Here is a 21,017-nt window from a genome sequence, read left to right as displayed (position 1 = left end):
CGCCGCAGAAATTTGTTATACGTGTATTTCTGATAACTGTTAAATAAAACGAGACTCTTCATATATATTTAAATTGGTTTTAAAAATTAAATGTTAAACGGTTGTAATGTACAGTAGTGGTTACTGGGAAGTGTTAGAATTTCCAGGGTTTGTTTTATTTTTTTATTTATCATTTATTTATTTTGTTAACGTGTTGTCTTTTTTTGCAATGGTTGGTTCACAAAATACGCGGAAGTCTCTACACCTTCAGACTGTTTCTCATTGGATATATTTTCTGGACATTTTCTGGGCATTTACTGGGCTCCAAATGCGCGAAGCTGTCTTGTACACGTCTGCTCACCTTTCGCATTTTGCAGCACCCTCTACCGATGGTTTTTAACCGTTCCAATGGCGGACACGGATAGTGCAGATGGCAGTAGTGATGTCAACGAAAAATCTACCGATTCTGATGAAAAAAACTTGGGATGTGAACACTACAGGCGTAAATGTGCATTTATTGTAAGATCAGCTATTCCATATAATTATTGAAGCTTGTCTAGCTATGAAAGATTGAATGAATTTTACTGAGTGCCATATTAAATCTTTGATTCTTGGGAGTTGTAAATTACTGGCATAGTATCAATCTATTTAGGTCCAAGTATCAAATAATAATGTAAATCTGTGCACTTATACTCAGTACTTAACTGTGCTGTAAACGTGGGGGAGGGGACCGCTGCACCTCACTATCATGTGTCATGTATCATGGGCCCCGAACTTTTTTGACGGTTTAAAACTTTGATTCAGCTACTGTAGTCAAAATTCTTATTTCAAGAGGGGACCAGAAACCGAAGGGGGGGGGGGGGGGAGGGGGGGCAGGATTCCCCTGACCATCCCCTCCCTCTAACTCCGCCACTGGGTACACCAGGGAAATATATAAAATTAATCAGAATGCCAGAACATCTTGTCTTCATTTACATACTAGTAGGTTTAAATAAGAGGCATTGCATGGTATCACGTAAAGAAGAAAGAGTATTACTTCTTTAATATGTCAGCTCTGCCCCCCCCCCCCAAGATGAGGAGAAGGGGTTAAACGACCCCCTTTTGCCAATAAATGGTCGGTGTGGCGTGATAGACCCGTGCCGTGACGAAACCGTTCTGCACATGCGCATTGAGGGTAGATTGAAAGAAGTTACTTCCGGTATGATGATGTCGTCCTAAGTAGGCGCTATGGTTGCACTGAACTATGATTTTCCAATTCATAATTTTGTGGTTTTCGTCATGAGAGAGTATGTATTTGATAATCTTATTAATACAGTATACGGGGGAATGTTGGAAGTGAGCTTTTGATCGTGACTGAACTGTTTTGCTCTGTGTAAAAAACGTGGCAGATCTAAGACTCGTAGTATAAATCTTTTCACTCTACAATGTTCTTTCAATTCAGAGTTCAGTCATTTTCATTAAAAATAAATTGTGTGTTTGATAATACTACAACTTTCTCTACGGGGAAATGATGGAAATGCATGTGCAGCTACATACTGTAAGTCAACAGACTGCTACCCCCGCGTGAATAATCCGCCAGAACGGTTTATTCACGACGACAGTTTCTTCACGTGACACCGTGCTTGGTAAAATTTAATCAAAAGTTTCATGGTAAAAGGTCCACTTTTTCAGGAATAGAATCTCCCCTTCAAAATGACTGTCCACGGCCCTGCTTCATTGTCACTACTTGGAAGACCATTTGAGATTTGCTATTAATTTTTTTATGAAATGAAAAGTATTTTTAATTGTAAATATAAGTGAACTTAAAGAATATTCTTGCTTTTTTTTTCAATCATGTAGACACCATGTTGCAACAAGATCTACACATGTCGTGTGTGCCATGATGAAGCTGAACAACACCAAATACAACGCAAAGATGTGAGGAAGGTGAAATGTCTCAAGTGTGCAGAACAGCAACCAGTAGGTTGAAGCAAAAAAGAATAACACAAGATTTTATTAGTACCACCAGCGTGTACGCTGGCGGTACTCATGGTTTTAGTCCCGACCCGTCTCGTCCGGCTCCGTTGGCTCCGCCGGCTCCGTAAGCTCCGCCGGCTCCGCGTACTGGCGCCGGATACAAGTCACCGTTACCGCTTCTCCTCCTAGACCGCAAGGACCCCTGTCCCCATCTCTTGGATTTAGGTCACATATAACCTCAACTTGAACCCCCAGGTTTTTTTGTCTCAGTCGGTACATTGACCTGGGCGTGACGCTCCTTGAAATGCACCCTTGTCAAAATTTTTGAAAATTCAATGCCAATTATCTACCCTACGGAAGGAATTATGGGAAAATTTTCTACAGACGGCTTTCCAAAAGTCATATGTGTAGATTTCAAATATGCCCTTGGATTTGACCTTTGACCTTTATTTCAAGGTCAAACGGGCCAAAATTTTCAAAAAAATGAAATTTTTTACGAAAAAAAATATTATTTGCACTGTTATTCAGACACTACACAGACTTAACCAATAATTATATTGGAAAGTGTTACCCTTTGGGTCATCTTTCATCTCTGTGAATTTGGGGTCAATCGGTGCATTTTCACAGGAGTAGCGGCCATAAAATACCGAAAATGAAAACTGTCTCTAATTCGGGAACCGTTAATGCTAGCGACCCGTTCTTTTTTGCATTTTGTAGAGCATGTAAAGCCCAACACTGAGAGTGGTCTCCGTTTTTTTGTATTTCATACGGTTTTCGTGTTATGCTGTATTAAAAAGTACTTTGTGGTGGCACATTTTTGTAACTCAGAATTGTAACATTTAGTCCCTTATATCTCCAAAACTGGCAGAGATAGGTCAATAGTTATTATTTAAGTTGAATAGGAAGTCATTTACTTGCAATCTAGATGTGAGCTTGAAATTGACCTTTGACCTACTTTTCACCATGAACTGAACTTTGCAAATTTTTGTTCCCTTTTATCTCCAAAACTGGCAGAGATAGGTCAATAGTTACTATTGAACTTGAATAGGAAGTCACATACTGGCAATTTAACAGTGACCTTAAAATTGACCTTTGACCTACTTTTCACCATGAATTGAACTTTGCCAATTTTTGTTCCCTTTAATCTCCAAAACTGGCAGAGATAGGTCCATAGTCACTATTAAACTTGAATAGGAAGTCACATACTGGCAATTTAACAGTGACCTTAAAATTGACCTTTGACCTACTTTTCACCATGAATTGAACTTTGCCAATTTTTGTTCCCTTTAATATCCAAAACTGGCAGAGATAGGTTATGGGTGGCGGTTTATACAAAAATGCAAAACACGATTAGTCGTCATCGTTATCAGATCAGTCGAAATGAAAACACGATTAGTCGTCGTCGTTATCAGATCAGAAGGCAAAATACGACTAGTAGTCGTCAAAACGCAACTAGTCATCAAAACGCAACTAGTCATCATCAAAACGCAACTTGTCATCATCAAAACGCAACTAGTCATCATCAAAACGCAACTTGTCATCAAAACGCGATTTGACGCCAGATGGCGCCCATTGTACGAAAATCTAGGCCAAGTCACATGATCCACAGTGATCAAAATGGCGGACGTTATTGAAGCAGTATTATCATATTCCTCGCTCGACCTCGAGAATTATCTCTACGCGTACAATCTAATAATGATATTATATATATAATAATATCTGGAACTTGTGAAATGAGTACAACAATAAAGCAGTGCTTCACAAGTGTGTGTTTTTGTTTTTTTTTAAATTTATAACATGTCCAAATTATTTAATAAATTATCTAATTATTTATTATTTCGAGAATTATCTCTACGCGTACAATCTAATAATGATATTATATATATAATAATATCTCGAACTCGAGATAATTCTCGAGTTCGAGCGAGGAATATGATAATGCTGCTTCAATAACGTCCGCCATTTTGATCACTGTGGATCATGTGACTTGGCCTAGATTTTCGTACAATGGGCGCCATCTGGCGTCAAATCGCGTTTTGATGACAAGTTGCGTTTTGATGATGACTAGTTGCGTTTTGATGATGACAAGTTGCGTTTTGATGACTAGTTGCGTTTTGACGACTACTAGTCGTATTTTGCCTTCTGATCTGATAACGACGACGACTAATCGTGTTTTCATTTCGACTGATCTGATAACGATGACGACTAATCGTGTTTTGCATTTTTGTATAAACCGCCGCCCATAATAGGTCCATAGTCACTATTAAACTTGAATAGGAAGTCACATACTGGCAATTAATCAGTGACCTTAAAATTGACCTTTGGCCTACTTTTCACCATGAATTGAACTTTGCCAATTTTTGTTCCCTTTAATCTCCAAAACTGGCAGAGATAGGTCCATAGTTACTATTGAACTTAAATAGGAAGTCATGAACTGGCAATTTACTGTGACCTTTAAATTGACCTTTGACCTTCCTTTTACTATGAACTGAACTTAGCAAATTTTCGTTCACCTTTATCTTCAAAACTGACAGATAGGTCCATAGTTACTATTGAACTTGAATAGGAAGTAATACACTAGCAATCTGTGACCTTGAAATTGACCTTTGACCTACTTTTTATGATGAACTGCTTTTTGCATGTTTTCTGGCCTTTAAATCTGCAAAATTGGCAAAGAAATGTCCATGGTTGCTATTGAACTTGAATAGAAATTCATATACTATGATATTGAAATTGACCTTTGACCTACTTTTTCACCATGAACTGAGCTTTGCATATTTTCTTGCCTCTCATATCTTGAAATCTAGCAGAGATGTGCCCATTGTTTCCCCTAGGTTTTCTCTTTTGTCAGCATATATGCACCATTGACAACACATTTCAAGGAAAACCAATAGGCCTTTTGTCTAGAGAATACAGTAGTGAGCAAGGGTAGGAAAATGCAAGTCAATTTGAAAATCTGCTTGATTGTATCATTTTTAGTTATATTTTTTGCATATTTTGAGAACTCTTGTTGATTGCATCTTATAGAGCTTGTCAAACACCAGACTGGTGATGGTGTCCCTTTTAGGAGGGGGGGGGGTCCATACGAATGCGCTTACTCCAGCTGGTGGTACAATATCTGGAGGCGGTATCGCCTCTCTGATCCTCTAGTTTATTTGTTTGTTTGTTTCTGTCTACATTTATTTAATTTTGATATAAGGAACACTTAGGCTTCGTTCACATGCAATGTCTATTTTCTAAATTCTATTTTCTATTCGCGCTATCTTATGACCACGGTCTGCTTGCCCGTAGCCAGCAATTTCAAAAGGGGGGTTCTTTTACTGAAAAAGTGGACCTTTTCCCATAAAATGTTCATGTACCTAGATAAAATTTTACCCAGAGTGGACCTTTTCCCAGCAAAAGGGGCGGTTCTTTCGAACCCCCCGACCCCCCCCTGGCTACGGGCCTGGTCTGTGCACTGAATATCCCGCGGCGTAATTACTGGCAGCGCGAGCCAGTTACTTATAGTAACTTATAGTAACTGGCTCGCGCTGCCAGTAATTACGCCACGGGATATTCAGTGCACAGACCGTGATCATAAGACATACCGAAAATAGAAAATAGAATTTAGAAAATAGACATTGCATGTGAACGAAGCCTTAATGTGCATTGTGAAGTTTTAATTGGATAAATATGTTATGGAATTAAATTTGTTTTTTTAAAAACCTGAAGTATAGACAGAAACTAATTACTAGTAACCTTTTTTCTGTGAAACTATAAAATAGGATTACTTTGATTTTTAAAAGAAATGTCCACATATAGGTGGCCAGTAATTGCAGACAGTGCATGGTCCAGTTTGGAAAGTATTTCTGTCAAGTGTGCAATTTGTTTGATGACCAGGATAAGAAGCAGTTTCATTGTGATGCCTGTGGAATATGCAGGTACTTTGGCAAAAATTAAGGTTGAGATGTTTTTATCTAAATATGTATGTTTAATATCTCTGTAGACTTAAATGTCTTAAGTTACTCATCTGTCATATTATTCTTTAATTGCCTTTTCATAAAAAAATATTGTTATATGTTTTTGGGCATTTGCATACTGATTTTATTTACCATCAATATCTGGTATGATGTACATGCTCGTCATAAATAATACATGAGATACAAGGGATAAAAGAGTTGTTACCTCTCCAAAGTTCTTATATTTGTGATTTCAGAGTTGGTGGTAGAGACAATTTCTTTCATTGTTTAAAGTGTGATATGTGCCTCCATGTTGGCCTGAGGGAAAGCCACAAGGTAATGGGAATTTTATTCAATCTGATGTATAACTTTTATATAAGTGGTCATAAATGGTCAAGTTAAACTGGAATCCTTTAGTGAATAACTAACATTGTTCTCCTAATATATTTCCTCAGTCGAAAATCTAATTAACATAGTGGAGCCTATTTCTTTTTCAGTGTGTTGAGAATGCTTCCAAGTCTAACTGTCCTGTTTGCTTAGAACTTCTTCATACATCTAGGGAAAGTGTGTGTATGCCACCATGTGGACATCCTATACATGAGTAAGAAAGAGAAAAATATTTTTTAGCAAAATGTTAGATTTTGCAGTCCAAACATTGTTATTTAAAAGTGCATATGAACTGAGGGTAGATTCCCTGTTATGCAAAAAAAAAAAAAAAAAAAATTCGACTAGTTTCTTAAACGACTGAAATAAATTAGACATGCCAAAGAATAAACCAAATTAATCACTCTGTCAGCCAAAAAATAGCTTTAAAATTGGACCTTGTTCAAATTTCTTGTAAACTGGACCTATTTATCTGTCCCTCCAGTTTGTAAAAGTCTGACAGATGACATAGTAATGTATTATGCATTACTGTCGAACGTACAATAGCAATATTTAAATGAAAAGGGGTAAAAATGACCATATCACAGAAAGAAAGCAGAAAACTTCTGTTCAGGTTACTGGTATCAATTTTTGGGAAGTTTGAGATGATAACCTTTGTTATATCTTTTAGTTAAGTTATTTGATATCTTTTAGTTATGTAGCTATTTAGTTATTTGAAACCAAGTATTTGGTCAGGTTAAGTGGTAAAGATTTGACTTGATATGTAACTTTAAAGGAATTTTCTTTAGTTGAATGAATGTATGTAATTCTAAATTGCCTTGGTGACGTTACCAGATTTTGAATTTGGTGGTCATTTTGAAGCCCACTCACAAGAGGTCATCTTTGGAAGTGTAGGGTACACAACATCAAATTAAAGAGATATTAAAGATTTGCACTGATATGAAGACAAATACTTAATTGGTCCAGACTGAAATATCACCTTATTTTCCAGGACCTGTATGAATGGCATGCTGAAAACAGGGTAAGCCACTAGTGGTCACTTTAGTAGCCAGACAGCAGAGTTAGCATTATTATGCTTACAACAGTAGAAGAAGCAGGACAAATTTTACTGAAACAGCAATTTTTCATTTATAACTTTAAAGATTTTATTACAAAACACATACCCAATGCATTTTCTTCTATTTAAAAAGTTCTTATTTCCTCAAAACTAAGATTGGACTGGCACATTTACCAACTGTTGAGCAATCGACATATTTTGTGCTGCAGCACCTACCCAGAACTGAAGCTTTTTTATTGCGTTTCCAAAGCTAATGCTAAACACATTTTCTGATAAAAAAAGACTTAATACAGATGGACTTGATCTACATTTTTGTTATTTCTTGCCATTGAAGAGATTTAGTGCATGTCCTACTAATTTTATAGATTCACCAAAACTGTTGTAAATTGGTTTTTGACATGACTTATGCAAGTCCTACAACAAGTTAACCTATAACTTGACATATTGACATAATCTATAAGCTTGATATATTTTGACACCAACGATATAAAGATTTAGGTGGAGTTTTAATGTTGTAAGACTAATTCTATGCACACTGTGTACTTACTTAGAAACTATGCCTGCCCTACATGTGCCCAGTGTTTGGTGGACATGAAGGGTGTGTGGGAGCACCTGGATGAGGAGATAGCCGCGACTCCTATGCCAGATGAATACAAAGACTACAATGTACAGATTCTGTGCAGGGACTGTCATGAGGTATGTAGTGATATCTGTAGTGGATTTTTTCTGGTACCTTGATATGGGAAATGAGATTAACTTGTGTAATTAGTTAATGTCTTGGCATACATTTAGCAAAAAATTGAAGACCTTTTCACATTGAGAGGTATTTCATGGCAAAATGGCTGTACCAGTGCGTTTGGAGAAACTGACAACTTAATGGCCTGACCATTACATAAGAGAATCACCAAAACGGAGCCTAAACACTCAACATGGTCATTTATTTACTTCCACTTAAAAACCGGAAACAAACTGAACTTGTAAAAGGAAGCAAAGTCCCTTGTAGTGAAATTATATGGTTGAGTGGTAGAGCTTTCCTAAGACATTGATCATACAGTATTTTAAGGACAAACGTTTTCAGAAAAAACAGTTTTAAAATTCATGTGACAATATTTACGACTGAGATTGCATCTGCAATGGGGTAAATGTGATTTTTTTTTTCCAATCAGGAGAGTCGAGTATTGTTCCATGTGCTTGGATTGAAGTGTGCAGCTTGTGGCTCATATAATACCTGTAGAACTCAGGAACCTGAGCAAGGAGCAAACGTAGAAGGTAATTCTTGTCAATTAAATCCAAATATTAAATGCAATAAAACTAAAAGAAATGACAATTTTCACAATTTAACCCGCTCTTAAAAGGTAATTAGATAGGGAGGCAACATCTTAAAATATCTCTGCACATAAGTTTACCAGGTAGACTGGAATATTGGGGTGTAAAATGATTTAAAGGTATTTATGTTGCAGTTTTGAATGAATGTTACAACCTTAGGTAATATTTTTAAGTCAGCATACATAATGTGGCAGCCATATACCGGGGTATGTTCGTCCAAATGAGAAGTGAAATGGTGCCATTTTCAGATCCTCTAATGGATGGAATATAGGAGTGACCCTACAGTGTAAGAGGACCTGAATTTTATAATAAATGCAAATCTTTGTGACAAATGACAGTTGTCTTTTCCTTCTATTTTGGCAGAAGGATCCCAAGCTGCAGCAGCAACCCAGGAATCCAATGGACAGAGTGAAAATGTAGACACACTGGACCCTAGGGAACAACATACAGCTGATCATAGTGAGCTAGATGTAGCTGACCATAGGAGTAATAAACACTAAGACCCCATTCCCACAGGTTTTAGATTGATCTATCCCTGAGGGGAGTCTCACTAGATTACTGTCAGCTTAGCTGGCTTAAGCATCTGTCCCGCCTACTAAAAGCTGTAAGGGGGTAATTAACTACCGTGCGCGCTCGGCTGACATCGATTTAGCGTGAACCCCAGGGAGTTAGGTCGATCTAGATGGATTGATCTAAATCTATGGGAATGCTGTCTAATGCTTTATGTGATGTAGATGACAATTAGCAAAGCTAGAGAGATAACATATCATAATACCTCACTGCTTAGTTGGTAGTGATTTTCTGCCAATTAAATCCAGATACTAGTAGACTAATCCATCTGAAGGATGGGCTTGTCAACTATTGTTTAAATGCAGTTTGATTTTATAAAGATATTTTATTTGTACAAAATGTTTTTCTGTACAGATTTACTGCATAATTGGAGGGGTTGAATTTTGTTATATATGTGAAATACTAAAGCTGATACATTTACAAAAATGCATGATTTAGCTTTCTTGCATTTGTTTCAGTCATAGTGGTAATTGATTGGAGGCATTGGATTTTGTTATAGATGTAAAATATAGAAAGTGACACTTGAACAATATACGTGAAAGTTGTAGCTGTGATATTAAGTCAGCATTTGGTTGAGCTGTCACATGGTTCACTTGAATGACCATGAATTATACATGTATGAAAGCATGTGTTAAGAGACCTGTTCTCAGCATAAACATTTCAGATTTGCAATATCTTAGGCTTCGTTCACATGGAAAGTCTATTTTCTAAAAATCTATTTTCTATTCGCGATATATCTTGTGATCACGGTCTGTGCCCTGAATATCCCGCAGCGTAATTACTGGCAGCGCGAGTCAGTTACTTCCAAAGCTGTAATTAATTCTCGGCTGTGCTCGGAGGAGATTCTGAAACCTTGACGCATGCACAGTAGGAAGTTAGAAAGTCAATGGTGGTCGCGGTTGCTTTGAAAAATGTGTTTGTCGATTTTGTGCAACAACAAAACGAAGAAGATGAAGAAGCTATAAACACGACAGATACGAGTGCAACCGTCATGATCCAATGGCAAGCGATGCGGCAACGGAGGATGAGATTTTATAGAATGCGAGCAGAGCCGAGAATTAATTACAGCTTTGTATAAGTAACTGGCTCGCGCTGCCAGTATATGCGCGGGATATTCAGGGCACAGACCGTGATCATAAGATACCGCGAATAGAAAATAGATTTTTAGAAAATAGACTTTCCATGTGAACGAAGACTTATTTTATGAATTGGCACATGACAACGGTCATACAAAATTTGACCTTTTTAGAAACATTAATTGTATGTTTTCAAATATTTGAAAGACAATTTTTTACACAGATTAGTGCAATGAATAAAGATCTGTGGACTCAACACATCTATAGACATGATTTTGATGCCGAGGTGCCAAACTTGCTCTTGATATGGTCAAATCAGCAACAATTTTGCATGGGACTTTAGTTCCAAGTTTACTTTCAAAGGGTTTATAGGATAACAGTTCACAATGTGTCAAAATTATAAACAAAGTGTTTCAAAAAGGTAAATATTGCAGTGCATATTCATTAGAGTACAATGACTCTCATTTTATCAAGTAATTGTGACTTAAACAAGGAAGACTTAAGACTTGCACAGCCTTGTTTTCACTTGAACAGTTGTTTCCAACTTTTGTAATAATAGTGAAATTTGATTGTTGATTTCATTCAGTGTCTTTCACTTTTTCACCCATTTCCTGTTTTGATTTATCAGTACAATGAAAGTGCTTTCAATGTTATTAATTTTTGGCAGAAGGTGTTTTATGATTAAAAAAACTTTTCTTACTGCTTTTCTATGCATATATACCCGATTGTGGTTTCATACATGTATATGGCTCCCATATTACAAACTTTTCTACCTCCGTTTTACTCCCCTGACACTGAAAGGAATAAGGCATAATTTTAAAATGCATGTAACTCATTTTACAGGTACCGACTTTTATGTTTTCCTTAGATGTGTTTAGCATCTGGGTATAAACACACAGGCAATAATGTTAGCTTGGGTAAGGTAATAAAATATATATATATATATATATATATATATATATATTGAACCATAATTGATTTTTGTCTTGAATGTTCTGTGAATACATTTTAAAAAATGCTGACAAATCCATTTCAGTAAGGATCTTCTATAATGACGCATGTTGAAAGTTAAAAACCATACTGAAAGTTGCATGTTACTTCCTGTCATATTTTTGACCCAATATACACAAATATACACTGTCTTTATTGACTTGGTCAGCAGATTGTGAAGTCCATCTGGCAGTGGTCTTGAGTGGGCTTTTGTCCTAATGCACTGTCAGCTGTATTTCTCAAATCTGGACAGTTGGAGTACATATTTCTACTTCTTTTCATTTTCTTCTTTTTCTTTCTTTTGCAGCCTAATAAAAAGATGTTTTTATACACTTAATGGATTGTTTATGAAATTTTTCAGCTTATATTTTTCTAATTTATGTGCAAGAGAGTAGAACTGGTTAACAGCATTAAAACAAGTGTCTGAAACATACAAATTTCCATATGTATGGGCCTATGCTCCTGTCCACACATTACATACCTAGTATTTCATTGATGCTGTCATTTCTAAGAATGTTAGCTTTCACTTCTTCTAGTCTGTTTGCTGGGAATGTTGCTAACCACCAGGTTTTCATGTCCCCTTTTCCCTAGAAATGTCACATAATGAGGAAATCTTGTTATTTGTTCACTCTGAGCTAGGGAATCAATCACCACGAAGTCAGTCAATTTTTTGTATGTTAGCAATAATTTTGAATACAAATTAAATGTCACCTACCTTGATAGGGATGGTCCCCCTGGATTGACAGCAGAACCCCTGATATTCCTGTAGCAGCTGGTATGTGGTATCACTTATGTGGATTTTCCCAGCTGGAATGTATCATACAACACTTCACCTTCAAATCATAATTCATATCTTTTAGTGTCTGAAATTTGCACACTGCTCACATGAACAGTGTGTTAACTAGCACTATCCGATTGAGCCAGTCACTTTTCTATTTATTTGATTTGTTTATTAACCGTTTCTGGTGGCTTGTTGTTATAAGGAATGGTAACTGTTATGCATCATTGCCCTTTGAAAGGAATATCATATGGAATGTCCAACATCTTAAATCTTTCCATATTCTTTGTTAAATGATGATGACCTGCACTAATATCTTTAAACGAGTACATTTATCATCATATTTAAGTAACTGAATTTCTGTTCCCTTCTCAAAAATAAAATTTTACATGAAGTGAAAAATCAAGGAATGCTTGCAACTAATCGCAAGGCTTATGCCATAAAGAAAAATCCTTGCACCAAAATCTTGTACAGTATATCTTTAAATAGGACACATTTTGTGTGTTAATTGCTTTTTTACAAAATAATTTTAAAATTTTAAAATTTTTTTTAAAAAATGCAGAGACAAGATGACCCTACGCTCCCTGAAGAATGATAGACATGTCATGAGAATTATGTACAGTAATACTCACTAAGAGCACATTCAGAACAGCAGACTAACAGATCTGCAGATCAAATATGGTGACCCACTAAAAAGATTGCCGCTTAATTTCCGATTAGACACTAAATAGATTCGCCACGGGGATTATGCAACAAGCATTCAAGTGGGTCAGCCATATTTAATCCACAGATATGTAAGTCAGCTGTTCTGAATGCGTTCTAAGACCACCATGCTGACTATACTTACCTTCCCCTGTAGACTCCATCCTGGAGGCAGTGTTCACAGTATCACCAAACAGACAGTACCTGGGCATCTTCAAACCAACTACTCCTGCACACACTGGACCTAAACAACAATAGCAAATATTTAATCAAAGATGGGTTAGCCACCTCAATATAAATTGTAGCACAGGGCAGTGTACTTACATGGCCTATTGTACTGGGGTTTAAAACATTTATATGAATAAATTCCACATTGAAGATCAATTTGGTCATCTGTAAAATTCAAATGGCACATTTTTATTATTTTTTGATCCAAGATGGCGCTGTGTTTGAAAGATCCTACATCTAACATACCCGAGTGCAGTCCCACTCTTATCCTGAGTGACTCATAAGGTTTGTGAGGTATAACATACATTTCACTTTCCTTTACCAAGTCAATAGCCAGATTAGCTATTTCTTTACAGTGGTGGTTTGCATTTCTTATTGGAACTCCTGATACAACCATATCTGCAACATCCAATGAATTCATAAATGCATTAATTTTGTATGCATGATACAATGAATATATATATATATATATATATATATATATATATATATATATATTCATTCCATTGTATAATCACCAATGTACTTGTATAAGTTGTAATAACCTGATTATATACTAACATATGACATTTGGTGATGTTGTTTATGAACCTGTTATGTTTAATCTGATTAATAACATTTTGTACCAAAATAGGAGTCATGGTCATTTGACCATCAAAGAAAAGTTGTGTTACAACAATTCACATACTAGTACACTTTGCAACAAAATCCACCATACACCAACCGTACTTACATGCATCCCCTATTGTTTCCACTTTATATACACTGTATCTGTCAATGATTTCATCAAAGCATGTGTACAGTTTATTGAGCAGTGTGACCACCTCCAGAGGTGTGCTGTGTCCTGCCAGCTCAGTGAAACCCACAATGTCACTAAAGAAAATGGTGCAGGACTCAAAGGACTCTGCTTGAACTGGTTTTCCAAGACGCAGGGCATCTGCTACACTTTTAGGTAACATGCCTGGAAATATATTTCAACTTAATAGATCTGCCTACTGATTTCATCTCCACAGAGATACAATTTCAATCAAAGTCCTTCATTGTGTTCCATTGAATCATTCTTTTGGAAAAACAGCTGATACATAGATACCCCAGTATATGTATACTACCATAACTGAGTATAAGAATTACTAGTCTTCTCTGCCAAATTATATCTCATTTGTTAACTGAATGACATGAAAGACATGCCATATACATGTAATTATGTGTCTGGTACATGTAGTTATATGTTATACATCTAACAACATACTGTATAATAGTCTGTCTGTTTTCTGCTTCTCTGCCATCAGATCCTGAGTTCTCTCTGCAACCATCACTTCCAGATGCTTTGAATATTTCTCCATCTAGAAACAAAGTGTACATTGAGTTTTGTTTTTCAACTACCAGGCAAAATAAATTTAATAATGAAATGATTTAAATGAATGATAAGCAAAGTTTATAAAGCACAGTATTTTTCCTACTTACAAAAAAAAAAAAAAAAAAAAAAAAGTGAGAGCAGCTTACCATGGTCATCATCATATCCACTGGGCTCTGTTTATTGGGGTTGATCTTGTGGATTTGTCGCTTAATTTGTTCAAAGTTTGGTCTGTCAAATGGATTGTCACTCCAGCAGCGCTTTATTAACTGAAAACAAAGCTTTTCTGTTTAAGTATTAAAACTGTTTTTAAATGGGAAAAACCCCATTATAACAAACATTCAAGTCTTTTTGTATATTTCCCTCTAAGTCATATGCTAATTTCACAACCTGCATCCATTCAAATTACAACATGTTTGTACTTATCTTGCACTTGCACAGTTTTAATTTTAGTTTTGAATTTTGTTTTAATCAGCACCATCACTGCAGTATTTCTTTAACTTTGTTACCTGAATGTACTGGTCACCACAAGGACAAGAGTATTCTTTACTTGTTTTACCAGAACTTTGTAAATCTGGTAGGCTGGGCTTCCAGTGGTCAGGTAGGTCATCAATATCTTCCTCCTGGAACAGGATAATTGCAAGGGAACAAATTAAACTGTAATTTATTCAGCATCGATAATAATAATAATAATAATAATAATAATTATTATTATTATTATTATTATTATTATTATTATTATTGAAGGAGTCAAATTCAATTATGTTTCTTGTGGCAATTTCTACCAGAACGTCGCCTCTGGTGTTGGCGGAGCAGCAGTGTGTCAGTTCTGGGACTCTTTACACTCTGTAGGCTTTACAATACAATATGAATACAGTATATAAAAGTCTAGTGAAAAAAGGCAAAATATTTTTTAAACAAATTATTTTAAATAATGTAGAGTTAAAAGTGCTACTTTACCAAGTCTTTGAAAAAAGCCATTAAAAATTCTAGTCAATTTTTTAAAGATATGTTTTGAGTTTCTATAAAAAAATTTGGAGAGACTATCCTGTGTAATAAAAGTGAAAGCAAATTACATTCCTTTGGTGCAGCAACCTTTAAGGAATCTGTGCCACATAAGGACAGGTCTAGCTTTACACTGTTTAATAAGCAAATGAAGAGCTGATGCTTGAGGTGTTCTGCCAATATCACTCAAGTGACAGTGTGCTATCTTATAAAAATCACTTATCTGAGATCTGCAAAACAACAAACTGACCTCAGCCAAGACCAATAATTGTTTAATTTCTACTTTAACAGGACTTTTTGTTGCTCAAATATGCCATGGAGCATTCTCTTAAAAACGGTATATTACAGCTAAGATCTAATAAACGGTATATTAGATCTTAGATTACAGCAAGGACTTTTACAGAAACAAAAATTATTTACCCCATATGGTCCATTCCTTGTGGCAATTTCTACTAGAATGATGGCAAATGCATAAACATCTGCCTCTGGTGTTGGTTGAGCAGCAGGAAGGTGTGTCAGCTCTGGGGCTCTATACACTCTGCAGGCCTTACTCCTGTACTTGTCTTCTTCCACATCTTCACGATATGTAGCAAGTCCAAAGTCTGACAAAGAATTAAGCAATGGTGCCTAGATATTGTTTAGAAGTAAAACATAGCATGAATATTTATATTGACTGTTAAAAAAAAGGAATTAAACTTGCATCCAATTGTACAATGATGATATTGCAATTCTGAGTATTATTTTAATAATTAAAATTAGAAGATCTGCTGAGGTTATACCGTAATCTCTATTACATAACCATTTAAATATTCTGGCCAGTGCAGATAAGCTGTTAATGAAGTGTGGCATACCAGATATTTTTACAGTCCATCTGTCATCTATCACACAGTTTGGAGACTTGAGACGCCCATGGGTTATTTTATTATAGTGGAGAAAATGCAAACCACGAGCTATGTCATGTATAAAAGAAAATCTGAAAAGACAAACAAAAATCTACAGATAATGTTATGTGACATTTATATGCAGGCACTGCAGACTCTGTAAAGCATTAATAACTTGATTTTTTTAAAATCTTGAATATAACAAATCTGTGATTTCTTTTTTCATAAATCTAATAAGATAATGATATATTTAAGCTTGGTTTATCCATACATATTCTATAGGCAGTTCAGAATATTACCTGAAGGCCCAGGTGAGAGGGATCTCATCATTTTGCAGCACATCATTAAGGCCTCCTTTAGGGCAGTACTCTGTGATAATGGCCACAGTAGGGATCTCAACACAACCTCCAATAAATTTTACCAGGTTAACATGATCCAGCTGTCTGGTAGAATTAAAAAAAAAAACAATAATTATTCAGCTCATATGTATTGCCTCAGTTTAATCTTGGAAATTCATATATATAGTTTCATCATTTTGCATCTCAAACAATGTAAACCTCAAAATAAATGTTAACTACAAAAACTGTTCATAGAAAAAATGATTGCAGCATTCCTAGATAACTGATTTATACTAGATATATACATATGCCACATACCTGACTTGTGAGACTTCCAACCTGATAATTTTGGTTAAGCTGAAATACCTCTTCTCTATTCTTTTTATGGAAACCAATCTGTTCTTGCTATGAAAATAAGAGGGGAAAAGTACTTCATTTTCCATTTTGAAAAAGAGATGTTTGGTCAGATAAACTTTGTGATAAAAAGCGTTTTATCATCCAAAAATGGACAACGAATACAAACTAATAGCAACTCCTATATTCCGGTACCTGCGTAGCATGCATGGCTGAAAACTGACTGAGGCAAGTGTACTTACAAAATCCCAGTTTGCGTGAATATTTGCTTCACCCTGGCTGTTGCTGCAAAATTGTTCTTTTCTCCCACATCAGCATTAAATTGGCTGACAGAGCTGGCTGAGCTGGCAGCAAGGCTCCATTCACTGCCCAACAAACCATTGTATGTAGTATCTGAAAGAGGCCGCGTACAGCTTGGTGTTAGGTGTCATTCAGAGTGGCGTGAATTGTGGTAGATGTGACTGGTGGACGTATCTAATGCATTCACGTGAGCAGTATACAGAGTTCTCACCAGTGAGTTCTCACTATGCGTTTGAGGACTCGATCCTTTTACGCAGATCTGTACTCAAGAACATAAACATCTACACCTGCATTGATCAATAATTTTGAAAAAAAAATCACATCTATACTGAGATCGTTTTTACCTGCTAACACATCGCCGTAGGAAATTATCCAACTTTCATCCCATAGCAACTTCTGTTGCTTCCAATGAAAGTACTGAAAAGAAAAGACGTTTTGTGGTTAGGTGTCTAAATAGTTAAAAAATTGTGTGAACAGTTACGTTAATGCCATTATGCAGATCAATTACAATATTTGTCTCATCTTGACAAATTAAAAAAGGGTTCTTTATGTCGATATAGTTTAAACTGACGATGCGATATAATAAAAACAACGTACTCCAAATATGGTGGCTACGGTGATGAGCACCACCACCCCAGCAGTTACCATCAGACCAATCTGCCACCTGGGGAGCGGACACGGCCCGCAGTCATGTGGACACACCTGGCAATTTTCCTCACCTGCTTCACAGACTTCATCACCGCACACTGAAACGTTATGACAACTAAGAGACATTTTTCAAACACGCTCAAGCACACACACACACACACACACACACACACAGATCGATGCTATATGTAAGTCGACTCAAGAATTTCTTTTCATGAACCTCTAATGCTAAAAATGTGCGAGCGCAATTTTCCCTGTGTATTTTGTGTACATTCAATATGACAATATGAAAAATCTTTTCTAACGTAGTTGAATACTCAAAATGAGAAAATGTTAAGGCGCCCTTGGTCGATTACCTGTCGATGGTAACACTTTGACAGACTTATGAAGAGCTATGTGCATATTCCCCAGCTTAAAGTGAGCCAGTAACTCGGTCTGGCCAACCTCAAATAGGCCCCTGATCAAACTGGTCCAGTTCCCCTGAGTTACATTTCCGACCATGACCTCAGAGTGGGTAAAGATAGTTCCATTGGGGGACACCCAGGGACCGCAAATCCTAGGAGTCCGGTGTAAGGGACATGAATGGACATTCACGTGATTAACACAACAGTTTTCTTTGGAAGCCTGACTGGGACTTGGACACTTCGTGTGAACGCACCATTGCTTTGCTGTCTGACCTTTCCTGTGGAAAAATGTGAGAAAGAGGTGTATGTTTAAAAAAACATTTTGAAATATCACAATTCAAGTATTTTCGATGGGAGTACGTTAACTACTTAGTGGTTTGACTTAAATTGTACCCAAAATTGTCAAAATCCCTCAAGCTTTTCTCACCTTTTATCCTTTGTGCCATTCGTAATCGCATCGAATATTTGCCTATCCTCTGCCCATTCATAGAAGATTGTATCCACTAACAGCTCGTAAGTGACGTTGAAGTGTTTCTGAGCCCGTACGCTGTCAGGAGGGGGATCTATCCAGCGTAAAGTTATCCCTGATGTAGAGATAAATTGTGTAAGTTTGGAAATCATGAACGCTCAGAGGGAGCTCTTTTAAGAGTGAATTCAAGATCAATTGCATTGCCCCGCTATAGATTCAGATTCTTTATTGACAAACACCTTCATATACAAGGTACAATCAATAACAATACTAGTAACTATAACATAGCACAGACAAATAAATAGATAAATAAATATAGATTATCATATTGTTGATATAAATGACTATACAAATGGATACGTATAATTGATGTTTTTCAACAAATTGACGTCTATACATCTGAGAAAAACGTAAAAAAAGAGTCAATTGGAGTCAAACGTTATGTAAATAGTCTCTGACATGGTCGTGAGACAAAAGAGGAGAAAATGAAAAAGACGTTTTGGGTCTGCCATCATCGTTCAATTTCCCTACCTGGACACTCGTTATATGTTTCTGGTCTGTCATCGCTTGCGTGTTCCGGCCAGCAATGGAACTCACCATTGTCTAAGTTATGCCAGCATCGGGCAGGAACTATCATCTGAATACAACAACGCCAATACCATTATATTCAGCATATTACCATATCTTGTGGCGAGTGTTTCTAAGTAAATAATAATACATTTTATGTAATTTCAAACTTATTTCATATTTATATCTACTCGTTAATTCTGATTCCTACCTCAAGGACAAACAATACTAAAGTGACTTGATAAAGCAGACAGTAGCGCTTTGGAATCGTGTCCATCTCTCTAGCGCACCCGTCTCCCAAGGAACCCGTCAAACTGTGGTCTCATCGTCACAATTAGAGCCTGATTGTTAAACACCATCTAGTGTTACAACGTAGAGATATAGTATAAGATGTTCTAATGCATTTATCTAACGACTTACTGGCGCATTATATAAGTGTGGAATTTGTTCATTAAGAACGTGCCTTTTAGTAAACACAGATGAATTTAATGTGTCAAAAGAAGGTAAGAGCACTATATAGTTGGTGCTATATTACTATTCTCATCTTGTGGATTCTTTTGTCCGGTACTTTGGCTGATTATACATTAAGAAGTTGAAAATGACCATTTTTCGTTGAAATTAAATCGGTGTGTCATTTGGCTTAGATATCACATTCTAATATGTATGTCACTGCATGGCGTCGTTCGATATCCTCTTCTTCACGTCGGCCACTATCCTCTGCCTAGAAATCTTGTACCACTGCTTGAATGACAAAGTCGTATTATCTAATTAACATTTGCAAAGTGAATATCAAATACAATGTAGGATCAGTTTGATTTGCACAAAACAATCATCGATGAAGATTTCAGGTGAGAAATGCCAGAGAGAATCTTTAATAAGTTAACTCTGCATATTGGGTACACACTTTAATCTTGCACCAGCTTTGAAATAAAACAACGGAATTTGAGGTCAAATAAAAATTCTTTAATGAAAAACACTTTTCACAAGACCACAATTCTACTGTCCTGTCGGATAGGGCTAGCCTTTTTATCCATCATATTACTTATTCGTTAAAATATTTTTTAAAAAATGGAAATTAACGAAAGTAGCTGATTAATAAATCAAGATCACATGAAATGGCTCATAGTGTAAACGTACACAGATCATTTGGCCCAAACGAATTTTATGAAAGAATCTAGAAACTCATGTATACAGACCTACATTGTCTTGAGTGAAGCTGATATAAGTATGAATGGAATGATATCAAAAACGGATTTAAATTCCATTTTGAAATGGAGTATTTTGAGTCAATATTAAACCTCTATGCATTTAAATATAAAAAATGTCGGCCTATGGGTTTCAAATATTTCATGGAACTTTTTTATTAAATAAATTTAATTTCTCTTTAATGATTCACTCCTTACGCTTTGAGAATGGATTCAATTTATTGATTAAAAATGCTCCATAAAAACGGATGTAAAATGTTTCTCCAAAATAATTTAGATGTAAAAATGGCAATTTATGGAGTGAAACGCTCAATGAAAACGCACATCAAACACATTTAGAAAAATATTTATCCCCGATAATTCACCGTACCTCTATGCCTATAAGATAAAGGCGGTGAATAATGTATATTTAAGATAAAGGTTGTTGGATTGAAATACATGTAGGCTACTCCATGATGATCGCGTTTTAGGTATCCTGTCTAAAATCAACGTCACCTTTTATAAAAAA

General features: G+C 36.1%; 2 protein-coding genes across 3 annotated transcripts; one reads left to right on the top strand and one right to left on the bottom strand.

Annotated features, from left to right (window-relative positions):
* Positions 1 to 339: 339 nt before the first annotated feature.
* Positions 340 to 11,613, top strand: LOC106165055 (RING finger and CHY zinc finger domain-containing protein 1). Its single transcript, XM_013543149.3, has 9 exons — positions 340 to 498; positions 1,819 to 1,938; positions 5,737 to 5,855; positions 6,131 to 6,209; positions 6,371 to 6,474; positions 7,249 to 7,278; positions 7,866 to 8,010; positions 8,481 to 8,583; positions 9,004 to 11,613. The coding sequence occupies exons 1-9, from the start codon at positions 388 to 390 to the stop codon at positions 9,138 to 9,140; spliced, it is 948 nt and encodes a 315-aa protein (XP_013398603.2). The 5' UTR covers positions 340 to 387; the 3' UTR covers positions 9,141 to 11,613.
* Positions 10,721 to 19,699, bottom strand: LOC106165015 (atrial natriuretic peptide receptor 1). Of its 2 annotated transcripts, XM_013543085.2 has the most exons (20): positions 19,516 to 19,699; positions 19,269 to 19,374; positions 18,696 to 18,852; positions 18,221 to 18,546; positions 17,814 to 17,962; positions 17,561 to 17,633; positions 17,159 to 17,309; positions 16,881 to 16,967; positions 16,524 to 16,667; positions 16,195 to 16,316; positions 15,764 to 15,945; positions 14,848 to 14,961; positions 14,488 to 14,607; positions 14,234 to 14,327; positions 13,718 to 13,945; positions 13,231 to 13,383; positions 12,902 to 13,000; positions 11,992 to 12,083; positions 11,758 to 11,863; positions 10,721 to 11,584 (listed from the first exon to the last, which is right to left on the bottom strand). In XM_013543085.2, exons 1-20 carry the CDS (start codon positions 19,579 to 19,581, stop codon positions 11,442 to 11,444), a joined length of 2,712 nt encoding a protein of 903 aa, XP_013398539.2. In that variant the 5' UTR covers positions 19,582 to 19,699; the 3' UTR covers positions 10,721 to 11,441. The 2 variants fall into 2 exon arrangements, with proteins under 2 accessions (XP_013398539.2, XP_086875021.1); XM_087018895.1 differs by lacking the exon at positions 13,231 to 13,383.
* Positions 19,700 to 21,017: the final 1,318 nt, after the last annotated feature.

Source organism: Lingula anatina, chromosome 1 (genome assembly GCF_051362555.1).
Source record: "Lingula anatina isolate TDL-2025a chromosome 1, LinAna3.0, whole genome shotgun sequence".
In the NCBI taxonomy this organism is placed as follows: domain Eukaryota; kingdom Metazoa; phylum Brachiopoda; class Lingulata; order Lingulida; family Lingulidae; genus Lingula; species Lingula anatina.
Note: the sequence above shows the minus strand (reverse complement) of the source record. Positions and strands in the feature narration are given on the sequence as shown.

Coding starts and splice junctions, on each gene's coding strand:
- LOC106165055 (XM_013543149.3), top strand. CDS start 388: ATGGCGGACACGGATAGTGCAGATGGCAGTAGTGATGTCAACGAAAAA. Junction 499..1,818: donor GGCGTAAATGTGCATTTATT/GTAAGATCAGCT, acceptor TCAATCATGTAG/ACACCATGTTGCAACAAGAT. Junction 8,584..9,003: donor GCAAGGAGCAAACGTAGAAG/GTAATTCTTGTC, acceptor CTATTTTGGCAG/AAGGATCCCAAGCTGCAGCA.
- LOC106165015 (XM_013543085.2), bottom strand. CDS start 19,581: ATGGACACGATTCCAAAGCGCTACTGTCTGCTTTATCAAGTCACTTTA. Junction 18,547..18,695: donor AATGGCACAAAGGATAAAAG/GTGAGAAAAGCT, acceptor ATTTTTCCACAG/GAAAGGTCAGACAGCAAAGC. Junction 16,668..16,880: donor TTGGAAGTCTCACAAGTCAG/GTATGTGGCATA, acceptor TAATTCTACCAG/ACAGCTGGATCATGTTAACC.